Source organism: Triticum dicoccoides, chromosome 1B (genome assembly GCF_002162155.2).
Source record: "Triticum dicoccoides isolate Atlit2015 ecotype Zavitan chromosome 1B, WEW_v2.0, whole genome shotgun sequence".
NCBI lineage: Eukaryota > Viridiplantae > Streptophyta > Magnoliopsida > Poales > Poaceae > Triticum > Triticum dicoccoides.
In genome coordinates this window covers 386,815,795-386,825,956 of record NC_041381.1, presented here as the reverse complement: position 1 = coordinate 386,825,956, position 10,162 = coordinate 386,815,795, and the positions used below count along the sequence as shown (strand labels likewise).

The following is a 10,162-nucleotide window of genomic DNA, read 5'->3' as shown; positions in this document are numbered from 1 at the left end:
TCACAACTTGATACAGAAATTCTTGGGTTGCAAAGCATCAAAGAATTGTATGTCAATACTTTGAAGACATTCCAAAGAGATTCCTCTTGGTAAACTTCTGGAACTTCCTCACAAGCATGGCCAGTTATTTGCCAGTTTCCTCGGCGCTATCAGTATTGCATTCCGACTCTTCTTCTTCAGATGAAGAAATTACCTTAGCTTTAGCTTTTGCCTTTAGAGTACGGGGTCGTCCATAGCTGGGACCATACATATCTCTCTTCTCAGCTTGCTGAAATTCATGAGTGCTGAGCCTCTCAATAATAATAGCGAGATCAAGTGACTTGTAATCAAGACGCTCTTGAATCATCCGGGCCGAGATGTCAAAGGAGTTGTCAAGAGACCTCATCAATTTCTTCACCACCTCGTGGTCAGTAATGTCAGTAGCACCGAGAGCATGTAGCTCATTGGAAATATTAGTGAGGCGATCGAAGGTTTGCTGAAAATTTTCATTGTCGAGCCTCTTGAAGGGGTTGAAGAGATTGTGAAGCACATCAACTTGAGAGTCACATTGAGTGGAAATTCCCTCATTGACTTTGGAGAGCCTATCCCAGATAAACTTTGATGTTTCCAGTGCACTCACTCTACCATACTGTCCTTTGTTGAGATGTCCACATATGATGTGCTTCGCTAAACAATTGAGTTGCTTGAATCTCTTCACATCTGCAGCGCTGATGCTAGGGCCAACAGGTGGGACGCCATTCTCAACAACGAACTAGAGATTGTTGTCAATTGCCTCAAGATGCATGCGCATCTTGTTCTTCCAGTAAGAATAGTTTGTGCCATCGAAGATGGGGCACGTAGCGGAGACCTTGATCATACATGCGGTCGACATAACTAAAACTCCAGGTGGTTAAACCAAAATCACACAGAATAAGAGAGTACCTTGCTTTGATAGCAATTGAAAGCGCGGGTTTACTCCCAGAGGGGGTGAATGGGAGATTTTTAGAAATTCGTCAAACTCTGAAGAATTTGACGAAGATTAAAGTGAAGAAACAGAAACACGAGGGAACTAAATCATCACAGAAATGAAAATCATGCATACAAGATACATACAGATGAAGAACATGCAATCATATAGGCATACAAGCATGAGGAAGATGAAATGAAGAAATAAAATACAACATGATGAAAGTCTTCAGTTCAAGTTCTTCAGAAAGTAGATCACAAATTCTTCATCGGTGGAATAATATAAAGGAAGGGTGAGGAATTTGAAACCAAGTTGGCTCGATGAAGACACGATGATTCGGTAGACCAGTTCTAGTTGTTGTATCAACTGTACGTCTGGTTGAGGCGGTTGAGACGAACTCAGAGGACACACAGTCGTCACTGTATTCCTCTTGAGCTAAGGTCACTTAGACCTCGCCCAATCACTCGTGGTAAGTCTTCAAGGTAGACTTCCAAAACCATCACAAACTTGTTCACTGGCACAACAGAATGACTCATGGGTGCTCAGAACATGACTCCTAACCATCTGGAAGAATGACAGTCTTCAAAGGTAAAAGGCGTCGGATCACACCGATCAATCTCTTAAGTGATGCTCAATCACTTTGGGTCTGGGTTTTTCCTCACTTAGGATTCTCTCAAAGTCGTCAGAGGATGGGTTCCTCTCAAATGACAAGTGTCAAGTTCTCTTTGAGCAGCCAACCAACAAGTGGTTGTGGGGGCGGCTATTTATAGCCAGGGGCAACTCAACATGAATTTTCATAAATGCCCTTCTCTGATATGACCGTTATCAGGATAAGAATCCACTCGACAGATGGCCCGTGACGTAGCAACGGTCAAAATTTGAACTCTAAAATTTATCGGGGCACTCAATTTCCTCACTTTTAGGCAGACCACACTGGCGAAATCCTAACTCCTCAGCCTGGCCAAATTCATCAACGACCAGATGAACTTTGTCACTGTTGCTAGAAAATGCATCAGCTGTTCCAGAGATTTCCAAAGGCTTCACTTGAAACGGCTTGTGTATGTATAGGTTTGAGCATCACTTTCAAAATGTGAACTATGATTCACCTAGACCCCCTTTAACAGTACGGTTTTTCCTATGACTCAAAATAAGAAGAAAGAAACTACAAAAACAAAAGTCTCCAAGCTTCAAGTCTTCACATCAATTTCCTCAAAGGTCGTACCAATTTCATCACCAAATTCTTCACTTGAAGAAATCCATTTTTAGGGGTCGTCTTCCATGGGTCAAACCAAATCTTCAGGGACTACATCTCCTGTGTACACTCACAAACACGTTAGTCCCTCAACCTATTTGTCTTCAGTACTCCAAAACCACTAAGGGGGCACTTGATGCACTTACACCTCACTCGGGGTAGATTTTCATGAAGAAGGCGATCTCCTTGCCCTTACAAACTCCTTGGTTTAACTCCACAAGATCTTGGAGGCTCCCAAGTGACACCTAACCAACCTATGAGACATCACTCTCCAAAAGGTAATAGATGGTGGTGTTGACAATGAACGCCTTGCTCTTGTACTTCAAATGATAGTCTCCACAACACTTAATCACTCTCTCATAGATTTGGCTTGGGTAGGAGAAGGATTGGAGTGGAAAGCAACTTGAGGAGGCTAGAAATCAAGGTTCAAATGATTGGATTGGAATCTCTTGATCTCAACACGTGAGTAGGGCGTTCTCTCTCGAAAAATCAATGGTGAAAGTGTAGATACGTTCGGATGGCTCTCTTAGAGAGTAGGAGGCGGTGCAGGGGTATTTATAGCCTTCACCGAAAATTCAACCGTTACACACTTTTGACTAAACTCGGTGACACCGATCCAAAAACTCGGTGAGACCAACCTGTGTAAAAGATATGAATGTTGGGATTTTTGGTGGCACCGAAGTGGAAATCTCGGATAGACCGAAATGCGATGACCTAGGCAAGACTTGGTTTCGGTAGTTCCTGTCAGTTCAACTCGATGATTGCGAAGTGAACGAACTGGCTTACAGAAACTTGGTCACTGCAACTTGGTGAGACCGATCGCAATCTTGGTGAGACCAAAATTCTAGGGTTTGGCTCTGGCAGTGTATAGGATCAACTTGGTGGGTCCGGAGTAGATGTTTTTGATGGCACCGAGTTGGCTATTTAGGGTTTTGGACATATATGATTTGGAGAAAGTGGTAGAGGGTTTTTTGAAGCAACATCATCAAGTACTTAGCAATTGAGTTTGAGTCATGATCAAAACCGCATCCCCTTTTAATAGTATTGACTTTCCTATAAACTCAATGTGATCTTGGATAACTTAACCAAAAATATAAAGTGTGGAAGCTTTGCCAATCCATGTGCTTAGTATTTTGAGGGGTCCACATGTCCTTGCCATGTCAATCATTAAACTTTTCTGAAATCTATCTTGAATAAGCATTAGTTCACTGACATATATGTTATTATGAATTACTAAAAACACTCATGGATTAGTTGCACTTTCACTTATCTTTAGCGGATTAGTTGCACTTTCACTTATCTTGAGCCATCAGTCAGATTGAATGTAGCACCCTGCCGGCAGCTCCTGACCTATATTCCTATGGGAGAAAGTAGGTGTGGCTTTGGACCCCCCAAACTCTTCCATGGCGCCCTTCTTATAGCATGGGTAAAAGAGATCAATACAGCCAAATCACACCCATTGGATCCATCCTAATATGATTGGGTGATTTGCACATTTCCTTAAGAACAAGAGCGCACACACACACACACAATCCTGAAAATTACGTATGTTGTCTAACCACCTCGTAAGACATCTTTCCTCGGATGGCCAAGCACAAGAGAAGGTCTCAAGCGAAAAGATGTGCAATCAAGCTCAGAGACCACAGATAACGGATCGCAGGCACTTGTTTTCCTCTGTTCATGATTTGAAGTAATTAGCAGGAGAAACCCATAAATCCCTCATTATAAATAACTTAGTTCGAAGGGCCCAAAGTACCCAGTAGTCATGGTTTCCCACTTTTCGAGCCAAAAAGGAGATCCAAATGTTGTTCTATTTGTGAAACAGCCCTGAAATGCAACAATTAATGCTACAAATATAAAAACTTTGCTTGTTGCGGAGGATCACGTAGGACCACGAGAAAACGGTTATTTGTGTTTACATTGCTCTAACAGCGCATTTTGGGGCACCAATTTTCGGGCTGTGTTGGAGATGTACATTTTCCTATACTCCCTCCGTCACGGTTTAGAAGACGCACTTGGAAATTCTCTGGGACCTAGTGGTTATCTATTAGTTGTGAGATGGATTAAAAAATAGCATTCGCACTACACATACATATAAGAATAGTATATCGGAATATTGCTTAGCTACTAGAAATAAATGCAATGCGCCCTAAACCTTGTCTATTGTGGAAACGCACGTAAATTTAACTGTGCCTTCTAAATTATGACGGAGGGAGTACCTTAAAAACCACATTTTTGTGCCCCAAAATTTACTCCAACCACAATTTTGTGCTCTTAGTGCCACCATCCATCAAAATTCCCTAAATGGCCCCAAAGGCTTGAAGTTCAGCAAAACCATAGAAATCGGGCTACAACTACTACCATTTTCTTCAAAAAAAAAACAGCGAAGGCCCAAAGGCTTGACAAGTTCCCCCTAAAGGCCCCAAAAGGCAAGTTCAGCAAAACAGTAGAGAAATCAGGCTACACTGCTTAGCCTATTATAGGATTCAAAAGGAGTTGCAGATGCTCTAAGCTCCGTTTGCCATTTCAAGGCCTCTGACTTCTCAGAGGCCTGTAATTATTTACAATGTTTACAGGAGCAAACTGCAAAAACGCAACAGCAAAAAAAAAGAACATTTAGTATAGTAAAAGTCCATAGCCTTTTTTTCAACAGCAAAAACTTCATTCCTCAGATGATCAACAAAATCATTTACAAGGAAATGAGAAACAAAGTAAAAGAAATGATTAACTTGATCCACAGTCCACTTTATAACCAGCAACCACGCCCATGTTACGCTTGCATCTACAGGAACTGTCGAAACCCACAAAAATGCATAAACTTAATCCACATTAGGCAAGTAACAAGTTCACATTGATTGGCCATTGGCTTCAAAATTACATAGAACATCACTAACAAGTGAACGCAAACCACAAGCATTATCCAGCAAATTATTACAAATAGCATACAACAAACAAACACACCAAAAATAAGTAGGATAAGACTGGAAGTGCCAACAAGAAAAAGGCGAGAGAACCACTGGGAACAGCTGAAATGATACGAATATTACTGCGTTAACAAAGCCTTACCACAACTATCAAGTTTTAGTTCCTGTATTCACCCACTTGGATATGCTGGTAGTCCCCTTCTTCATATGCCTCCCCTTCCTCAGGGACTGCAGGTTCTGCATTTTCAGGTTGCCCCTGATGGTTGGTTGCCATTTTACTGTGTGGATCATCCCGGTAATGCTCATGTCGCTTTGAGCGCTCATGTCCATCTAGGCCATAACCATACTGTTCATGACTTCTGTGGTGCTCATGCTGGTTATAGCCAAGCTCACCATTACCATAATCAGCCTCACTCTCCTGCAAATGACCACGATCATGTTCATGGCGCGCACGCTTGTAATCTCGGTCCCTGCCAGGGTCCTGTTCGTGACTTGCACGCTCGTAATCTCTGTCACGGTCTCTACCCCTGCCATGAGAGCGCTCACGTTTCCTGTCTCTATCCTGGTCTCTATCCCGGCCATGATCCTTGTGCCTATCCCTATCCCGCCGGTCACGCCCACGGTCTCTCTCCTGGTCCCGTTCTCGGTCCCTATCACGAGTTCTCTCACGATCTCTATGGTGGTGTCTATCTTCCCTTGGATCACGATCACGGGTCCTGTCATGCGAGCGTTCACGAGTTTTCTCGTCACGATCTCTTTCCCGTACCCTATCACGAGATTTCTCACGATCCCTGCAGCAAAAGTATTATGTCACTGAAGCAAATAATATAATCATCAAGGTAACAGTGAGCAATATATAAGGATATAAAATGCTTACCGATCTGCAGGACGATCATCCCTCCTAGGCTCTTCTGATCTGGGTCGCCCAGCAGCGTTCTGTTGCTCTCTGATAAGTGGTAACCAAAACATATTAGCACAAGATACTAATTACATCATGTAACATACGGACAACATCCATAATACCCTAAAGCCCCCCAAAACGTTCTGCACCACCAGCTATACACAGAAACAGAACCAAGGTTATTATCATACGCATGTTAATACCGTGTTATACCCTGATATATCAACAATAATGCAGTATCAAACATCAGTGTGGATGAACAATGTCAAACTCATTACAGACCATTAATACATATAAAGGTATATCAGACAGTAGAGAAATGCAGTAACAAGAAAATTAAGTATTCTTACCTAGCAGAATGCTTCTGGGCAGCATCTTCACCACCAATCCTGCTTGATCCAAGTCCACCACCCAATCTCCTAGGACGCCAATTTGGAACAGTTCTACCACGCTCTACGTCAACAAGCACCCTTTTGTTATCCACTTTTCTCCCATCAGCTTGCTTATAAGCACCTGGTGACAACAAAGCATGAAATGGGTCAGGCATCAACAAGCCATGCAAGCCTACATTGAGTTTGAATGACCAATGAACTTACTTTTCATGTCCCGAGTGTGCGCATACTCTACAAATGCATATCCTCTAGGTTTATTTGTTACCTTGTCAGTAATGAGCCGTACCTGCAAAGCTCAAAAACAGTAATTAAAGATTTTTTAGAAATGAACCTGCATTCAAATTAAGAAATACTACTGGCTATCAATACATACACTAGTTTGTTGCTAAAAACATATTTCATTGTTGCACGACAGGAAGGCACTAGCCTAACTAGCCGTGCTAACCTTGCATATGTAGAGCTTCCGCATAAGGATTGAAATCCAGCACACATGAACATGAAGTCTCGCCGATTCGCGCACGTTGGAAAATACATCCCACACCCCCTTACCAGGGAACTTGCTTAACAAAGGGAAAAAATGTACTGCAGAGACTAAATACTATACCAAGTTGCCCTCACCGTTGTTGCTTATAATTTGTTCAACCTTTGTGGCGAAGAAAACAAAATAGCCAAAGCAATTACATGAATCAAGGTGATAATAGTGCAGGGTAGGTAAGTATTCCTTACACATATGGAAATGGAATACTCTTCAACTCTAGGAGTTGAGAGATGCCATATGCATTATACTTTTGTGTTGTTTCCTCCATGAGAAGCAGAACTTGGCAGCAGCGCTAGTACCATAACAGCTCATGGAAAGTAACTACAAATACTACTCACCAGTGGACCTAGCCAATTAGGTCTCAGGGCATAGAAATCGCCTGCAGATAAGCTGCTCTTTAAGACAAAAGTGATCTACACTTCTGCCATTGTAAGAATCTTCATGCTTTGTCAGCTCCAGTTAATCAATATGGGAGATTTTGTGGGGCAGGAAAGAACCAATCATGAAAGCAACACTACCTTGTGGTGCCATGGCAAAAGCAAATTGTTTGCTCTGTTCCTCACGATTTTTCTCAAGAAATCAAGCATCAAAATTACCTTTGCGTGCACATTTCTTTTACCAGAGAAATTTACAGTCTTCAAATGTTCTACTAACAGTGCACAGATTAAATGGCTTGCCAAGGATTCATACAGTATACCAAACTGATTGCTGCCTCGTCTGAACTCTGTTTAATTATCTACCAAGGAATGCATCGATTTCCATATGGACATCTATGGCTCACAGGGAGAAATGGTATCATGACCCCCAAAATTAAAAGATGCCTATTCGATATATTACCCAAAAAAACGTACACCAATACGCAGCAAAGAGAAAATATAATGTCGGCTCGCATTACTAAATTTGCTAAGAACAAGAAAGAGGAAGGAAATAAAACATGGAAAGATAGTTTTTCAACGTTCTTTGGAAAAAGTTCCAAAGAACACATGCTATACTTCCGAAAAAACACTAAACAGAACAAAGCTAACTAACAGCTTTATATTATGTTTTGTGTTTCGAAGGTTCTTTCTATCTTGGTATGAAAGGTTCCCAACTTGGTGGAAAGCAACAAGAGAACATGCAGAATGACCTCATTTCCAAGTAGCACTTTGTGACAGCAACTGCCAAGAAGCTATATAAGGCAGCAAAAGCAAATTTTCCCCAGATTTCACCGACGATAGTTTAGCAACCAGAATAACTGAAAACCTTACCAATGAGGAATAACATCACCTGTACTGGGATTTACCATGTACACTTACCCTTTTAATAGGCCCATAAGCTTCAAAGTCCCTTTTAACCTTCTGCTCGGATGTCTCATAGCCCTGCAACAGTTTCACAAATTCAGTGACAATTAAGTTACAAAACAAAACTTATTGATTGCACTGTTTTCACAGGAATTAAGAAAATTTGAATGATGGGGTAAAAATACTCACAAGTCGTGCAATAAAGAGTGTTTTGTATGGATCTCCAGTGACATTGGGGTCATTTTGTGGGTCATCTACATAAAATAGTTTAAAAATAACAATGTTAGTAGTACATATATATATAACACGAAAAGGGCAGTGTGGCTTCAGAAACAACTTACACTTCTGGAGCTCTTCAGCAACCTTAGCTGCACCTTCCTCAAGCTTAAGTTGATGGATTCTATCCTTCTTTTCAGCCTATTTACATAAAATTTAATACTAAAATATACATAGACTAGCAATAAATAAGTATAAAACTTGAGTAATATTTGAATCTATAGCTCGCTAATTTATATGTAGTCATGCAAGAAATTAACTTCGCATTATTTCATTGGATCAATCACAAAGTCCATGCTGTTTAGAAAGCCTTATTATCAAAATTCACATGACAGCATTGACAACTTAATTACTGGGAGCTCACCACTGTAATTTATTTTTTATTTGATTATTTCAGGTGCACTAAAAAGCCCAAGTACCACCCACCCCCCCCCCCCTCCACCCTGCAAACTCCTACTGGCATAATTGCACATCACGAGGTACTATATGATCATGAGCACACAACTTGGGGGGAAGGATACCAGTGCCACTACAGAATGCCTGCACACAAGAGGTACTATATCTATATGATTACTGACTACACAACTTGGGACAACGATACCGCCGCAGAATGTCCATGCCCGCTGATTCAGCGCAAACTGCAGCAACAAGGCCAAAAACATACCCTAGTCTCGCACGTGGGGACAGGCGGAGCATACTCCGGGTCACCAGGCTCTGCGAACCGCGATACAAATTGCGACATCCCTGCAAACCGATCAAAAACAGTCCATCAGCAGGGCCGCTGGCATCAAGCACAAATAGAGTTGCACGATGGGGATTTTTTGAATTAAGGGGTTGGCCCCCAATTTCATTACGGAGTACTGAAATTGATAAGATGCCCGATGGGAATTACCTGAGTAAGCCGGCAACTTGCGCTTCTCGAGCGGCGGCTTGTGCTCGAGCGGGGGCCGTGGCTCGAACAGCTTCAGCAGGTTCGTCGTCAGCCCCGTCGGATGGCTCTGCCCGATCTGCCACCAAACCGCAACACAGAATCAAATCTCAGATAGAAAGACGGATCGAACGGAGAAGGCGAGAGGCTAGGGTTAGGTCTAGAGGGGGCGGGGCGAAGGCTTACCAGCTTGAGCTGGAGGAGGTTGGCGCGGCTCTGCGCCTTCACGCGGGACTGCACGCCCGCATCCTGGTTCCGCATCATCGCGTTCCCGTAGTCGCCCATGGCGGCGGCGGCGGCGGCGGCTGATTCGCGAGCTCGGAGGAGATTGTTCGAGGGATTGTGGGGAGAGGGTTTGGTCAGTTTTTAACGGAGCCTGTGGGCGTGGGCCGGCTCCGTCACTGATTCGATGGACCCGTAGTCGTGAGCGGCCTACATGTCAGCTTCTGCTTCCCAACCCTGACCTGTGGGACCCACACTCGTGGGGCGGACGACCCTGTCGGTTGCCTCTCCCTCCACCGGTGGTCTCGTCTCGTGTGCTCGCCGCTGCTGGAGTCCGCACTCCGCACAAATTTGCTTCCTCTCGGCCATGCCCGCCGCATGCTACACTCGTCGCTCCGCCTCTTCGCCAGCTGCCACAAGTTCGTTTCCTCTCTTACTTCCATCGCCTCGGTCACCTCCAGTGCGGCCCTCCTCCGTGCAATGAGCGCCGCTTCCATGTACTC

General features: G+C 43.3%; 1 protein-coding gene across 1 annotated transcript; it reads right to left on the bottom strand.

Annotated features, from left to right (window-relative positions):
• Window positions 1-5,012: 5,012 nt before the first annotated feature.
• LOC119336901 (U1 small nuclear ribonucleoprotein 70 kDa-like) lies at window positions 5,013-9,786 on the bottom strand. The gene is made up of 10 exons (XM_037608990.1): window positions 9,624-9,786; window positions 9,402-9,516; window positions 9,174-9,253; window positions 8,575-8,650; window positions 8,423-8,487; window positions 8,249-8,311; window positions 6,620-6,701; window positions 6,374-6,536; window positions 6,000-6,068; window positions 5,013-5,913 (listed from the first exon to the last, which is right to left on the bottom strand). Exons 1-10 carry the CDS (start codon window positions 9,720-9,722, stop codon window positions 5,280-5,282), a joined length of 1,446 nt encoding a protein of 481 aa, XP_037464887.1. The 5' UTR covers window positions 9,723-9,786; the 3' UTR covers window positions 5,013-5,279.
• Window positions 9,787-10,162: the final 376 nt, after the last annotated feature.